This window comes from Sorex araneus, chromosome X (genome assembly GCF_027595985.1).
Source record: "Sorex araneus isolate mSorAra2 chromosome X, mSorAra2.pri, whole genome shotgun sequence".
NCBI classification, from domain to species: domain Eukaryota; kingdom Metazoa; phylum Chordata; class Mammalia; order Eulipotyphla; family Soricidae; genus Sorex; species Sorex araneus.
In genome coordinates this window covers 196138096-196155402 of record NC_073313.1, presented here as the reverse complement: position 1 = coordinate 196155402, position 17307 = coordinate 196138096, and the positions used below count along the sequence as shown (strand labels likewise).

General features: G+C 35.3%; 1 protein-coding gene across 1 annotated transcript in view; it reads left to right on the top strand.

Annotated features, from left to right (window-relative positions):
• Window positions 1-17307, top strand: part of IFIH1 (interferon induced with helicase C domain 1) — a 70871-nt gene that overhangs the window by 34207 nt on the left and 19357 nt on the right. The window contains 6 exon segments of the mRNA XM_004608093.2: window positions 2077-2297; window positions 8917-9127; window positions 10536-10562; window positions 10565-10752; window positions 12066-12182; window positions 16220-16343. Of these exon segments, the coding sequence (XP_004608150.2) occupies window positions 2077-2297; window positions 8917-9127; window positions 10536-10562; window positions 10565-10752; window positions 12066-12182; window positions 16220-16343 (888 nt within the window).

Sequence of the window (17307 nt, the reverse complement as noted above, 5' to 3'; positions counted from 1 at the left end):
GCATATTTTTGGAAGTGTATAGGCACTCACTAAATATTTACTGTACATGACTAGTTAAGTAGCAGTAAAATATCATGACTTTGTTTCTAGAATTAAAATTTGAACATGATAGTCCTTTAACAGTCTAGCTTATTTATCAGTTCAGTAAGTGTCTGATAAGTGTAAATGATAATGACATTTTACACACTTCACTTAGTTTCATATTCCTGGGAAAAGATTTAGGAAAATGTATTTCTATATTTTTTGCCTAATGGTACAGTAGTAAACATAAAAAACAAAAGGGAAGTTATTTTAAAATTCACATGATTTTAAGTTATATGGAAAATATATTCCCCATTATGGGAAGCTGAATTTTGTTATTTTTAAATCTATGCAAAAAATGTATCTAGCATGAAATTAAGCAAATAGAATGTGCTAATATATTTTAGCAAATTTCCTAGATCAAATAGCAATTTAGCAAAAATAAACTCCAGAAAGATGGTGTTAAAATATTTAAAATAGGTCTTTGTTTGCAAATATTCTAGTTCTTTTGAAAAATTCAGGTGACAAAATGCACATAATAATGGTATAATATTAGGATTTTGATAATCCATAAAGTTACTCATCAGAAAGTAGTGATACTCTTAAATAAATTTGAATCTTCATAAATACATAATAGAAGGCAATTTATTAAAATTATTATAGAATTCAAAATAATCATGAAAGAACGACTTGTAAATATGTATTCTTAAATATCAGTGCTGTCAAAGGAGCTTTTTGTGAAAATCATAAATGAATCAGTAGATGAGCAAATGATAACTTAAATGTGTTGCATCTGTGTTTACTCATCCACACAGAAGGCAAATTTCCTGCCAGGTTAGTAGGTGACTCTAAGTGGTTTTTGGTGTAAATTTCCCTACCTGTCCAGATAGTACTATCACAACAAATTAAACCTAGTCAAATAGAATTATCCAGTTGCTGAAATGGAATCATCAGCAACTTTTTAGAAGTTAATGGGATTATGTTAGTTCAGTTTTGTTGTAATCATTGATAAGAGAAAGAACAGTAACTTCATGTGTAATGAAATACTGATAAGTACTGTCATTTCCCTTTTTTTCTTGTGATTGCATAAAGCATAAGATGGGCTTTTAAATTGGTATCATATTAATTTACTGCATCCCACAGTATAAGTTACAAATTTTTAGGTTATTGCTTTGGCTAATGTTGACAAATACAGTCATTTCCAAACAAATACATTTAAATCAATATATAATAACTTTATTCAAATGTTCAAAAGATGAACGATTGTTAATATTTATTTTATCAATATGTGACATTTAGAAATGTTATTGTAAATATTTTATTATGTTGTGCATTGATTTTAGAGAATTATGAATACACTGACAAATAGTTATATAAAAAAGTGATAATACAATTCTAAGCCAAAGGGCAAAATTAGACACAATTAAGTTATACCAACAAAGTTGTTTTTATCTTTTAATGAAAATCTACCATTTAAAGGCTAACATATAAGTTTTTTCTCTACTTCCTAAATATCGCTCTGCTCAATCTGGTTGCCTCAAATGGCAAAAATCATATATATGTATGTTTTTGGTATTTGGTTGTCAGATAAAGTTTTTATAAATCTAGGAATATAGCGTCATCCATAAAATCATCTTGCAATTTAAAAAAAAAAGAGGGCAGAACAGTTAGGACTAATGATTCTACTTTTCCAGTTCTTCTTGATTTGCAGGCAGATGGGTTGAAACAAGTGAGTTTAAAAACTCAACGAAGAGATGCAAAATCAGATGCAGTAATAACTCAGTGCAGTTACAGCACCATTCTCATTCCATAAAAAAGAGTCCCTCGAGTGGACCCCTACCAGAGTTCCATTCTGCTAATTCACTCCCTCTGAGACACTTCTCCCAGGTTTCTTCCTTGATAAAATACATTGGTTGTATCCTAACAGAAAATTAAAAATTGATTAATTTTTCTGAAGTGAGAAGGTATAACCAAGAGTCCTGTGTTCAGTTTTAGGCTTCCTAGCCTTGACTATTTTCTTATTCATTCCCTGATTTTTCTTTTAATTTCCCTCAGATGAAGAAGATATGGAGAAAAGAGCATCCCCTGAGCCAGAATTGGATCTTAGGTCTTACCAAATGGAAGTTGCCCAGCCAGCCTTGGAGGGGAAGAATATTATTATATGTCTCCCTACAGGAAGTGGGAAAACCAGAGTAGCTGTTTACATTGCCAAAGACCACTTGGACAAGAAGAAAAGATCATCTGAACCTGGGAAAGTTATAGTCCTTGTCAATAAGGTACTTGAATGCCACAATTATATCATTCATTTTTATTTTTATATATTAAAGCACTTGTATAATGACATTTGTTAACATTGAATCACACAGATTTAGTATAATTAGAGGTAGTGTCAAAAGAGCTAATTTATTTTAAAGATTTGCTTTTCTAGTTATATGTAGTATTCATTTATTAACCTCTTAAGTGGATTTTACCCTAAAAGTCAAACTTAAAATTCAAAATCCAAAACAAATATAAAGAGCATATTTTCCACCAAGTTGATGGGTACTAATTTAAAGTTGATGGGTACTAATTTAAATTATCAGTCTTAGAAATATGAAAAATTTGAAACGTCACTGGGATATAATAAAATCTTTTATTGTTGACCCATGGTTAATGGTAGCAAATAGTACTTCTTCAAAATAAATATAATTTGGTTCAAATTAAAAAGAAAATTATATTGAACAGACAATTTTTTCAATGAATATATGTTTATATGTGGGGGTGTGTATAATTAAATGCAAATGGAAAATCTTTAATAAAATACATATTCTGGAATACTTCAAAACCATCTTTGTAAGTCTATATAAAAGTCTAATTACTTGAGACTGGAGAGATAGTACAGACAATGTAGAGACAGTATAGTATTTGTTTTTGCACTCCTGAGTTTGATCCCTAAATGGTCCTTTGAACCTGCCAGCCGTGATCCCTGAGTACAGAGTCAGGAGTAAGCCTTGAGCATCACTGAGTGTGGCCCCCAAACAAAAACAAACAAAAGTCTTGCTATTTGAGCTATATTTAGGTAATTGAGTTTATTAACTTGTAAATGTTTAATTTTATTAGTACTTATCACTTAATGGGATAACAGTTAAGTATACATCCACAAACTATATACTTAAGTGCCCATTATTAGAAAAAAGGTTTTTTATTTTTAAGTGGTAATGGTAATTCCACCAATGGTCAACGGCCAGAGACTATAAAACCAAGCTCCCAGACATCTTATAGCCTACTTCTTCCTCTAGGAGAACCTGGCAAGCTACTGAGAGTTTCATGCCCAGACGGGAGAGCCTCTCAAATTCCCCATGGTGTATTCATATGCCAAAACCAGTAAGAATGATGGGTCTCATTCCCCTGGCCCTGAAAGAGCCTCCAATGCGGCACCATTGGAAAGGGTGTGTAAAGAGAGACTTCTAAAAATCTCAGGGCTAGGATGAATGGAGACGTTACTGAGACCGCTCAAGAAATTCGATGATCAATGGGATGATGATGATGAAGTGGTAGTAGTGAAACGTTACCATTCTGCCTATAGCTCTTCAAATAATTCCTTTATTGAGTATATTATAATTCGGAGTAAAGAAATCTCAGCTTTTAAGTTATTTCTACCTATCAGTAATTTATTTAACTTCAAAAGATAAAATGAATGAAATAGCACTAATTTATTCAGATACTCTGAAGTTTAAGATGTAGAATGATTTAATAAATATTAATTCCCCTATTCTCTTCTCCTCACCTTCATAACTAATAAAATGGAATTCCTTAACTAGGAATAGGGTCTTAAGTACTAGGTCCAGAGAGAAGGACAAAGTTAACTAGATTGGCAACCACTTAAGCATACCTTTTGCATATTCTGTCATTTCCTCAAACTCTGCCTACAGTCATCTATCCTACACATGGCCTTTTCTTACCTACTTTTCTGTCTCCATTCTTTTGCCTTTCACAGGAGAAGGTAGAATAAGCAACCTTATGTTTTGTTTTCATTTGTTATGTCAGATTAATATTCCCAGTTCTTTCTTTAACTCTTGCTTGTATAGCATGGTTTCCATATTTTTCAATATCCTGATTATTCAAACTTTACAAACATTTAAGTGAAATCCTTTCAAATTCAGCGTCCATAGCTGAACAAAATATGCTATAGATATGAGCATAGCAGTTAAGAATGTAGGAAAGGTGACAATGACATTAACCCATGACAGTTTGCCTTTGTCACCAATTCTGGCACCCACGGACTGGAGCGATAGCACAGTGGGTAGAGCATTTGCCTTGCACATGGCCCACCTGGGTTCGATTCCTCTATTATTCTAGGAGAGCCCAGCAAGCAACTGAGAGTATCCTGGCCGCAGGGCAGAGCCTGGAAAGCTACCTGTGGCATATTAGATATGCCAAAAACAGTAACAAGTCTCACAATGGAGATGTTACTGGTGCCCAGTCAAGCAAATCAATGAACAATGGGATGACCTACATTTCTGGCACCCACAAACTCATCTGGAACTGTAGTTTCTTTTATTTTGAAAAGTAATTAAACCAGAGCCCTCTGAAATTGTCTTTGTGTCATTAATTTTTGAGCCTAATTTAAAGTACTTATGTTTATTTCTACATACTATTAATGTTAATTGATTCTTATGGTCTCATGTGTTTATATATGCCTAATGTCTCTTCAAATGTAATGGCTGAGTCTGGAGAAATAGTATAATGGGTACGTCACCTGCCTTGCATGCAGCTGACCTGGGTTTTGTAAGGTTCCCTGAGAACAACAAGGATTGATTATTCATCGCAGAGCCACAAATAACCCTGAGCAAAGTCAAATGTGGTTCTGAAACAACAACAACAAAAAACTCAAACAAATAAACCAACAAATAAAATATAATAGCTCTTTCTTCTCTCAACTATTATTTTCACAAATCTTTCATCACATTGAATGAATCTCTATGAGTCTCCTGAATCCACATTTATTAGCTGTGTTTAAATCTTAAGTTATTCTCATCAATGATGAATAATAACTTCATTGTAGACATTTAAAATTCCTGATCTGTTTTCTTATTTTTCCCTAAAAGCTATTAGAAATCCCCCTATTACATCTTCAGTCCAATCATAAATATTTTTTTATTATCTCATTTCTTTGAATTTACAGTCATTAAGTTTTTAATTCTTTTATGTCATTTCTTAACCATATAGTACACATAACCTGCATTCCGTATTTGACCCAAAAGCCAGGTCCAGAAAACCCTTGATCCAGAGAGAAGAAATCCTGTTCCCTAACACCATTTACTTTCCTCTCCCTTCCTCCATCTTTTCTGAAGTTATAGCCTTCAAATGCAGGGAAATACGAAAACACCACCTGTGTTCCCAGACTTTCTGTTTCCTATCTCGGGCTTCAACATCACAAGAGATAAATCCCAGGTTTCTTCAGATGCTGTACTATAGCATCTGATTAAGCAGAAGTGGGTAGCAGTTGGGTTTGATTAGTCTTGGCAGGCGCTCTGTCACATCTCAGGCAAAGGCTCCAAAAGGACCACACACCTCTCAATTAGCCATGTCAGCCTTGCATCTGGCTTTCTCTATGTCCTTCACTAGGAAGTTAATGCCACCCAGAGTGAGTATCAGGATTTACAACACCTGCTACTTCCAGCAGCACCTTGTTTTCATTCTGCAATTGACCAGAAGATGGTATTGCTTGGGAAGATGTTGACTTACCCTTTATGGGCAGAACCTCAGGTTATCATGTAACTCCAAGGCATTGCTATCTGTAAACCATTCAGCACTCTGAGGGTTTTAAAAGACAAATTAAAAACAGACCTTTTCTTCAAGGAATCCACATCCAGGAATTCAGAGTTGTGTCTTCATAAGAAATTAATTAATATTGTACTTTCCTCTGTGCTGTACATTATGTCATTAATGCTAACCATTTGAGTTAGCCATAATTATTCCTATCTTATCCAGTAGGACTCTGGGTCCTTTATTTAGTTGAGACTCTGGGTCTTTATTTAGTCTGCAATGGCCATCCAGCAAATAAACAGCAGAGCTGAAATTGGAACTCTTTTCCTCTTAAGTCCGATGGTCTTCACTTTCCACTACACTCATGTTAGAATAAAAGGTTAGTTGATGTTTTCTGAATACTGTCAATAAGTAAACTTTTGTATCATTGAATTTTCTCAAGTCTATCCTAGGTTAAGAGTATTTTTATCTTATCAATGTAGAAATCTAGATGACAGATATGATTAAGTAACTTGTCAAGATCACACAATAAGGAAGTAGTGGGCTTTCCTCATACTGTGTTTTCTAACCCACTTTATGTTCTCTTCCTCAAATCTTTTTCTGTCTTCTCATAATATCTCCTCTATCTTGTGTAAGTGGAAGAGAGAGAAGAGCTGTTAGTCTCACATTTTAAAGAATGTCACATGGAAAACTTCATAAAACTGCAGGTTTTAAGACTCTCCCAGAGAAAGAAAAACCTGTACTCATTAGTTCTAGGGTGGATATAGAAAATTCTTTTCTAAATTTCTCAAGTGATTTTTGTGGAAGGTAGATTACACACTTCATTTTGAAAACCAAATTGAACTGTTATTAACATTTTCTTACTCCTTTCTTGACACATTTCTTCACTTACAAGAATGGTTTGGGGGGGCAGAGAAATAGCACAGGGTTTAACACACTTGCCTTTTCTGCAGCCGACCCCAGTTCAAATCCCTGACACCACATGTGGCACTGTCAGGAGTTATTCCTGAGCACAGAGTGAGGAGTAAGCCCTAATTACAGCTGGTGTGATTCTAAAACCAACAAATTGTTGTTGATTTTTATTCCCTTTTCCTTTGTTGCAATGACAATAGGTCACACACACAAACACTTAGATGCAATTTTTACATACTTTGTTGGGTACTTAATCTAGTGACACATCTGGCTGCAGGGCTCAAACACAGTTGCAGTGTTACCCAGTATTGCACCCAGTTAGCTGTCCCCATGAGTATTCTGATCATAGTGCTCATGGAGGGTGGGGTAGGGGAGTGGAACACTTTTGGCTGCAGTGCTCAGCTCACACATCTTTGATTGCTATATCCCTACTGTCCTGGCTATGGATACATTAAGTTGTGGTTCTTGGGTCCCAGATAGCAGAGCTGTCCAGAGACTCGCTTGTTGCTTGTTGGTGGCAGGCTGATCCTGGCCTCATGCTTGCAACACATTTATAAATGATCAGCCTTGTCCAGGGCTCTGGTCATTGATCTTATTTTGCAGAGAAATAGGGGAAGTTGGGCCATGCCTGACGGTGCTGAAGGATTACTCTTTGTTCTGTGCTCTGTGATCACTCCTGGTGGTATTCAGGGGACCATTTGTGACGGCAGGATTTGAACCTGGGTCAGCTGCATGCAAGCTGCATACTACCTCTAACCCTTGGCGATTGATTTTTAATTCACATTGTTTCCTTAGAATTCATGGGTTCTCCTTTCACCCTCTCTCTCTCACAGAAACTCTTAGAAGACTTGTTTTTTTATACTGCTAAACAATCATACAAAGCAATCCCTAAATAAGTGTTTTTCATTCTACTAATCATTATATCGCCACAGAAAGTCCTTTAACCCGCTCAGCCACTTAAGCCAATCTAGTATATATTTCATTCCTTCACCTCAAGTCCCTCCTGGGCAACTCTTAACTCATTACTTAAAATTCTTTGCTCCCTTCAATCCCTTGGACATATTGCTTCTGGTGTGATTCCAAACTAAAGAAATAGTTTAACTGCCACAAAACTTACTAGATTCTATAAACTATTCTATTCAATAAAAACTACTCTAGTTGGCATACACAGTCTTTTATGTCCTGGCCCTGCTTTACAAATTTCAGAATTTTTTCTTATGCAACGTAGTTTTAATTACTCTCTTCACTATCCCCTGACTTGAAAAATTCCAATTCCTTATAAGCTTTTCTTTCATGTAGTTAGTGGCTTCTTTCTCTTTGCTGACACTTTGTATGTAGTATCTTTTTGCTTTGATTTTCCATTTGGGCTACACCTTTTGGTGCTCAGGGTTTCACCTGGCTGTGCACTCAGAGATCATTCTGGGAAGACTCAGAGGACCATATGGGGTGCCGTGAACTCAGGAGATCATATCGTGCCATGGCCAGGTGCAAGTACCCACAGTACTGTTACTCTGGCCTCAACTTTGTATGCATTTCTATGGGAGAAGTACACTACATTTGGTTGCAATCATATTGTTTGATTTGGTTTACTCTTGATTTATGTGCTCATCTAGAATGTATCACCTCACTTGTATCACTTATCTTCCCGTTGATCTTAGATTTGCTGAAGTGGGAGCCAGTAATGTCTCCATTTGTACCTGTCGCATGCTAGTGTAGCCCAATGACATCTGCTTGCTCCAGGAACAGAAAGAGCCTTAAACCGTTCATTCAGGGTTTTAAAGAAGAAGTTGACAATCTTGTTGGTGGGTGGCCACTTCCAGTGGAATCCAGTCGGTAACAGCTCTAGTCCAGCAGTCCTCTCTGAATCGCATTACATGTCTGGCCCATCTTATTTTTGATGTTTGGCAAACAAGACAGCGTCACTGATTCTTGATCATCGATGGAGGTCGGAACTCCAGATTCCTTCTCTCACTTGAGTGAGATGTGATACTCCTAGCATAGCTCTTTCGATTCCTCTAGATTTCTCATCTAGAAAGAGTGGCTCATAATTGAAACCATATCTTAAACATATTTTCATTCCATATGTAATTTCAACACAGTAGTTATTTAAAAGACCTATAGATGGGTGGAATTACTAGGAATGATTGATAGGTTTTTATGTCACTAACTGGTAATGTCACTTACTCCTTTTGCTGTAACCATTTTTTTCTCCTTTTAATCATTGTAACTTTAAAGGTACCTTTAGTGGAACAGCTCTTCCGCAAAGAGTTCAGCCCATTTTTGAAGAAGTTTTATGCTATTGAGAGATTAAGTGGTGATACTCAGTTGAAAATATCATTTCCTACTGTTGTCAAATCCAATGATATAATTATCAGCACAGCTCAGATCCTTGAGAACTCCATTTTGAAGGCAGAAAAAGGAGAAGATGCTGGTGTGCAGTTATCAGGTTTGTTGAACTGTTAATTTTGGAAAACAGAATTCATAGAGATATCTTGATAGTAAGGAGATGCTCTTAGTTAAATCATTTCTTCCATGTTGACTTTAAAAATCTTAGGTTTGTGTAGAGTATCTTCAGTTGTTCAAGCTTTCATTAAAACTCTTCGACTTTCTTGAGGAAACAGTTTGATCTCTTAAAAGGATCATTTTATTCTACATGAGTTAGTTAAATGTGACGCTTACTGAACTTTGCATTTTTATTTATTTTTAGGTATTGACAAGTTCTTTTTATATGCTAATGAATTTTCCATAGAAAGAGGAAAAAATATAATATTTGGGCCAGAAAAATAGCTCAATGATCTGAGCAAATGCTTTGCATGCAGCTGGTCCAGTTCCATCCTCAGCACTGCATGCATGCTTTCCCATTCAAACAATCCTTTCAGTGTTTGGGAGATAGTCTAGTGGTTACATGCCTGCCATGGATTTGATCCTTAATATTATATGACCTTCTTGGCACTGCCAAGGTGGCCCTGGTGATTTTTGGACACTTTGGGCCCCAACGTCACTGCACCCTCAGGCATTTACACTGAAACTCTGGATACAGATTTTTTAAATATATAGATAATAATAAATGCAAAGTTAAAATAAGGCAAATTATTTCTCAATAGTGCCTTTCTTATCTGAAATAATGAAAATAAAATTTACCAACTGAAAATTAAATAACCAGTATATAATCCTGAGGATTTTTTTGAGTTTCAATTTCATTCTGACTTTTTAGCTTTATGAACTTTTACAAGGGCTGGAGCAATAGCACAGCAGGTAGGGTGTTTGCTTTGCTGCTGCCAATCCGGGTTTGATTTCACCATCCCTCTTGGAGAGCCCAGGAAGCTACTGAGAGTATCCTGACCGCACGGCAGAGCCTGGCAAGCTACCCATGGTGCATTTGATATGCCAAAAACAGTAACAACAAGTCTCACAATGGAACGTTACTGGTGACCGCTCGAGCAAATCGATGGACAATGGGACGACAGTGCTATAGACAGTGCTACAGAACTTCCATAATTTATCTATTAGATGGAGATCATATCTAACAGGGGAGTGGAATCATTAACATAGATTAATTTCTATGTTATGTGAGGTAACTAGTATGGTTATATTTCCCTCTTGAATATGATGAAATCAGAGAGGTGGTCCAATTGTAAAGTGCATGCTTTATATATGTGACTCAGGTTTGATTCCTAGGACCGCAGAAAAATGAAAAGGGGAAAAAAAGGCAAGAAAGAGGACTGTATTAGTATTCTGCCCAAGAAAAGACACTATGGTGAAGAAATACTACAGAAAAGTACTTTTTGTTCTCTCCTTGCTGGTTGCACCATTTGGTTACACTAATAAATGAACTAATTACATTTTCTTTTAAGACTTTTCCCTCATCATCATTGATGAATGCATCACACAAAAAAAGAAGCTGTCTATAATAACATCATGAGACGTTATATAGTGCAGAAGTTAAAAAACAATAAATTCAAGAAAGAAAACAAAACAGTAACTCCCCTGCCTCAAATAGTGGGTCTTACAGCTTCCCCTGGTGTTGGAGGAGCCACAAAGCAAGCCAAGGCTGAAGAACACATTTTAAAAGTAAGTCGTTAACTTCATGTATAAAATACAAAAACAACAGTTACAAAAATCTAAAGCTAAAGTAAATTTCTATATTTCTTGGGATGTTTTAAGTAAGGAGAAATCCAACTTTCATAGATATGTGCATAAAAGATATTACATGATCATCTTAGATGAAACTCTAATTTCCTATAGTCAATTGATTGCATCTTGTACAAAATAGTAATACTCTTTAATAAATATTGATAATATAGAAAAAAGATTATACAGATGAGTATCACAAAATTTAAAAAAAGATATAATTAAGAAAAGGTCTGACAAGTGAAATGGCCTTCCTATAATAATGTACTCCTATTATTAATTTATTAATTACTTTATCTAGAAAGTAGTTTGAATGTTTATAATTTTTATATGATTCAAAACTATGGAGAGTACTTGTGCCCCAAATGGACCATACAATGTCAGTCTATTGACATTGTGTTTAGCGAATTCTGAGTGATCAAAAAAGTATTTAGACACCAAGCAATTTCATTTGTATTTAAATTCTGTACTCTAGCTTAATGCAGTAAAAATAAGTAGAATTGACAGACTGACAGTTATTTGTTCTCAGTTATGTGATTATTAAGATTAAGGACTGGCTGCATTCTGGAATAAAGGACATGGGTATCAGGTGTTCCATGTTTTGTCAAGTTTTCTTAATATGTAAGAAATGGTGGTAATATTATTGAGGAATTTCAAGCTGATCTTTAAATGTGTTGTGTAATCTGATGTTTTATAATTATTCTCTATTTCTCTGTCCAAATTGCTCTGTTCTTTTCATGTCAGATTTTCCTATTGAAAAGTGGAATTTAAAGAATTAAAGTAAATATGCCTACTTTTAGTAATTATTCATTAACTTTACTTCAAAACTTCTGTTTACTACATCAAGATAAATGTTATAGTTTAACCAGATTCATAGTAAAGCAGAGCTAAAATGTTATATTTAATAAGGAATACCTGGAGCGATAGCATAGGGGGTAGGACGTTTGCCTTCCACGCGGCCGACCCGGGTTCAATTCCTCCATCCCTCTCGGAAAGCCTGGCAAGCTACAAGAGTATCGTGCCCCGCACGGCAGAGCCTGGCAAGTTACCTGTGGCATATTTGATATGCCAAAAACAGTAACAACAAGTCTCACTATGGAGATGTTACTGGTGCCCGCTTGAGCAAATCGATGAACAAAAGGAAGACAGTGCTATTGTGCTACCATTTCATACATGAAAAAAAACAATTGTATATTGAATCAATTGCAAGAGAAATTTTACTACTTGAATATTTAAAAAAATCTCTTTTATAGATATGTGCCAATCTTGATGCATCTACCATTAAAACTGTGAAAATAAATCTTGATCAGCTCAAAGACCAAATAAAGGAACCGTGCAAAAAAGTTGTAATCACAGATGACACCAGAGAAGTATGTGCTTAAAATTTAATATTTTATTAGTAATAACACATTCATTTGAGAGAAAAAATGATTTCACATAGACTACTTGAATAATAATATTTTAAAATTTTAGGAAAGAAATTATAACATTATTTTCTATACCTTCTATCATTCTTTAATTTATCTTAAGTAGCTAATAATTGGTCAATTGCATATCAGTCATGAAGGGTGAGGAGAAAAGAGATGACAGCTAAAATATACAGTTTTCATTAGTTTTGTTTTATCCATTTTTTCATTTTCAGAGTGAATTCAGGATGGTCTTCTGACATTCCACAGAGCCATTTTGTTGCTACCAAATTTTAATTGGCAGTGATAGTGGAAATCCTCCCTCATCTTCATTTTACTTTTCTTAGGAAAACACTAGCTTTGTAAATAAGTGGAATTTTCACTTTAGTGTTGCTTTTGCAATGAATCATTTCTCTTACTGAAAGAAACCTGGGTTCAGAGGGAGAAACAGAGAGTAAGAGGATAAGGCCTGGCACTCCCCTGATTTATGTTCAATGCCAACAGCATATGGTCGCCAGAGCCCTACCAGGAGTGTTTTTCTGAACTCAAAGGTAGGAGTAAGTAATGAACACAACTGTGTGGCAGGAGAAAGAAAGAAAGAAAGAAAGAAAGAAAGAAAGAAAGAAAGAAAGAAAGAAAGAAAGAAAGAAAGAAAGAAAGAAAGAAAGAAAGAAAGAAAGAAAGAAAGAAAGAAAAGAAAGAAAGAAAGAAAGAAAGAAGAAAGGAAGGAAGGAAGAAAGAAAGAAAGAAAGAAAGAAAGAAAGAAAGAAGAAAGAAAGAAAGAAAGAAAGAAAGAAAGAAAGAGAGAGAGAGAGAGAGAAAGGAAGGAAGGAAGGAAGGAAGGAAGGAAGGAAGGAAGGAAGGAAGGAAGGAAGAAGGAAGGAAGAGAGAGGAAGGAAGAAAGAGAGGAAGAAAGAAAGAAAGAAAGAAAGAAAGAAAGAAAGAAAGAAAGAAAGAAAGAAAGAAAGAAGAAAGGAAGGAAGGAAGGAAGAAAGAAAGAAAGAAAGAAAGAAAGAAAGAAAGAAAGAGAGAGAGAGAGAGAGAGAAAGGAAGGAAGGAAGGAAGGAAGGAAGGAAGGAAGGAAGGAAGGAAGGAAGGAAGGAAGGAAGAGAGAGGAAGGAAGAAAGAGAGGAAGAAAGAAAGAAAGAAAGAAAGAAAGAAAGAAAGAAAGAAAGAAAGAAAGAAAGAAAGAAAGAAAGAGGAAGGAAGAAAAAAAGAAAGGAAGAAAGAGAGGAAGAAAGAAAGAAAGGAAGGAAGGAAGGAAGAAAGAGAGAGGAAGAAAGAAAGAGAATGAAGAAGGAAGGAAGGAAGGAAGGAAGGAAGGAAGGAAGGAGAGGAAGGAAGGAAGGAAGGGAGGAAGGAAGAAAGAGAAGAGAAGGAAGAAGAAAGAAAGAAAGAAGAAAGAAAGGAAGAAAGGAAGAAAGAAAGAAAGAAAGAAAGAAAGAAAGAAAGAAAGAAAGAAAGAAAGAAAGAAAAGAAAGAAAAGAAAGAAAGAAGAAAGAAAGAGAGAAAGAGAGAGAAAAGAAAGAAAGAAAGAAAGAAAGAAAGAAAGAAAGAAAGAAAGAAAGAAAGAAAGAAAGAAAGAAAGGGAGGAAGAGGGAAAGGGGAAAGGAGGGAGGGAGGGAAAAGGAAAGAGAAAGGGAGAAAGAAAGGGAAGGAAGGAAGAAAGAAGGAAGGAAGTGAGGGCAGGCAACACATGATAAGTTTAAGGTATGTATAGATGATATGTGAAATTATTTAAGCATACGTCCTAAGGACTAATTTAGTGCATAATAGATAATGCTGTATTTGAAATGCAGTATGCATTAAAGAAGTATTAGTGATCCCCCTCTGTAGTCAGTGAAACTTTTTTCAGTCCTATGAAAAGAATACTGTCCCTTTCACTTGAATTAGCAAATTTAAATATTTGTTTCTTTCACTCTTCATTAATGCAGTTTTATTCAATAATTTTAAAATTTATTCTGCAATTTATAGTCATTAAAAAGAACCTGAAATGTTTTCAGGTACTATTATTTTAGAATTTTTATTTTATATTATAAATTAGCTTTATACTTGAACCAGGTTCTTACCTGTATAGTAACTCTACCTTTGAGCTACATATCTGGCTCTGTCTGAATCTTTTCATAATTCTACCTCTTCGCTTTTTATTTTGGTAGAAGTAATATTGAAGTCACTTCTTTTTGTTGTTTTTGTCCATGATGACTTATTACACTCAATATTCCAACACTAATCCCACCACCATTGCACCTTCCCACCACCATTATTTCCAATTTTCCCGACCACCCTTCAAGTCTGCTCCTATAGTGGTCCTGGAATAATTTTTTTATATTGCTTGTCATAAATAATTAGCTAAAAATGATCAAAAATATTTCCTTAGAAGAAAGTGTGTGAATATTGTTGTATCTCACCAAGGAGTCATTAAGCCCTTATAGAAGAGATTACTAACATGTTTTTACAGGTTAAGCCTTGTGAGTTTATATTTTCTTAACCAAGATTGGTTGCCTCCTACTTTACATCCCATCCAATGTGGTGTGCTACACTATTTGTTTATCAATAGTATAGAGCTTGAGATGTCACATGCCAGTAATTCAAAATTTTTGAATACGGTGATACAGATAGACTTAAAATTTTAACTGGTCCATAACTTTGGGTACCTTAGACAACAGATCCTGGTGCTGGGTCTGGAAGCATCTCTGCAACGTGTTGATCTCTTTCAAGATTTGTTTATGAGTCTCTGGATCATAAATGGTTAACGAGCTTATTTGGTACCTGAGGCAGTTTATCCTCATGACTGCTGAGGCTTCCAGAAGAACAGGGAGATAGTGGGAGGTAGCCTATCCCCAATTCCATTGGAGCCTGGAGATTTTAGGTACAAAATCCCACATACCTTAGTGTTTCAACAGACCAGTTTCTGAATGAGGTTCGTCCCAAGCAGTGGAGTCTGGCCGTGAGTGTGGTGGTGATTGTGAAGTGTGGAGGTTTTTCGCTGCTGGGTGCTGGGCTTACCTGCTCCCTCCAGGGTGCCCCAGATGACTCAGCCTGGCGCAAGATCTGGAAGTATCCCTGCCTGAAGGCAATTCTTCAAAGAAGCATGTTTTTAAAATTACATTCCAGGCTTTCTAGGTTATTTTGACATTGCGCGCACACACACACACACACACACACACACACACACACACACACACACACACTGATTTTGTACTTTTGCAAAGTTCACAAAATTCATCCTTTTGCAAATCAGAACCACCTTTTTGCAAATCGGATTCACCTTTAGCAAATAAATCCACCTCTTTGCAGATCATATTCCCCACAAAAATATTTTGCACATCAAATCAGTGGGAATCACCTGAACTCAAAGTAGCTATAAAAATAATCATAAAAATTACGTTATTGTGTGACTTTACTCTGTCATTCCCTTAAGTGAACATGATTTGCAAAGGGTGAAAGTGATTTGCAAAAAGGTGAATCTGATTACAAGAGTGAAGTTGAAGTACAAAGCTTGTATATGTACATACATATATAATTTCTATTAATGCTTTTAATTTATATCATTTACTATTTTTTGTTGCTTTGAAGATTTATTTTAGGAAGCATTTTGGCAACAGCTGGTGGTGTTTAGAGGCTACTCCCAGCTTGGTCCTCAGGAGTCACTCCTGATAGTGCTTGGTTACTATACAGTGCTATACATCAAACTCTAAGCCTCCAAACACACAAAATATTGACTCTAGCCATTTGAGCTATCTCCTTTGCCTCTATCAAACATTATAATTGGAAATGGAATAGTGCATGGTGTTGAGATGGGTGTAGCTTAAAGGTGGAAAGAAAAGTAAACTAATAAAATGGAAATATGGAAAGATGTGACCAAAGATTAATTTGCTACCGTGGTTATACTAAGATTCTAAATAATATATTATAGAACGTTAATAAATCATTTTATCATATATTGCTCTTTGTTAACACAAACATATAAATAAGAGTAAGTGTATACAACTTATTTTTAGGATCCTTTTAAGGACAAAGTTTTAGAAATAATGACAAGAATTCAGACTTTTTGCCAAATGAGTCCAATGCATGATTTTGGAACTCAACCTTATGAACAGTGGGCCCTTAAAATGGAAAATAAAGGTAATTTGGATTTGACCTAACAGTTTGTTCATATTTATGCTATGATTTTATTTTGTAAGAAAATATATATTTATTTGTATTAATTGAGGTTCTGTTCTTTACAATAATGCTAATGATGGTTTCTAATGCACATACTTCCAACACCAAATCCATCACAAGTATGCCCACCAAACCCATCACAAGTATATCCCTTCTCCAAAGACCCTTCCGCTTTTTCTTTTTGATGCTCACCCACCAACTTTGTTTGAGTTGATCAGTTCTCCTATTGTGTTGCCTTTGGCCCATTGTTGTTACCTTGTTATGTACCTTTTAATTCCACATATGCGAGAGATCATTCTACATCTATCCCTTTCTTTCTCACTGACTTCATTCACTTTGATATCCTCTAGTCTCATCTGTGTTGTTTCAAATTTCATGATATTGTTTTCTCTTGGTGCTGCATAGTATCCCATTGTGTATATATATCCCACAACTTCTTGATCTATTCATTCAAAGTTGGGAGTTTAGATTGTTTCTGTATTTTGGCTAATGTGGCAATGAACATAGGTATACATATATACATTTGAATGAATGATTTTGTTTTGAGGACAGATGCCAAGGAGTGGTATCTGTGACATAATTTCTGATGACTATATGACTTATTTTCTAAAACACCGAAAGTAAATATAGTATCAAACAAAATGTTTATGTTCGAAGCATGACATAAACTTAGATATATAAGTGCTAATTCCTTATCTAAGGAAAGGGACAACAGTTTATTCACTCTTTATCTTGTCTTCAGTCTTTCACTTATTGTATATTTAAAATAATGAAATAAATATTGAACACTTCCATTTCCAAAGGCAAACTCAACTATTGTACAATCTACTTTTCTCTTTTCTCTTCTCTCTTCTTCCTGTTGTGCTGCCTTTGGCCCATTGTTTCTCACTCCTCTCCTCTCCTCTCCTCTCCTCTCCTCTCCTCT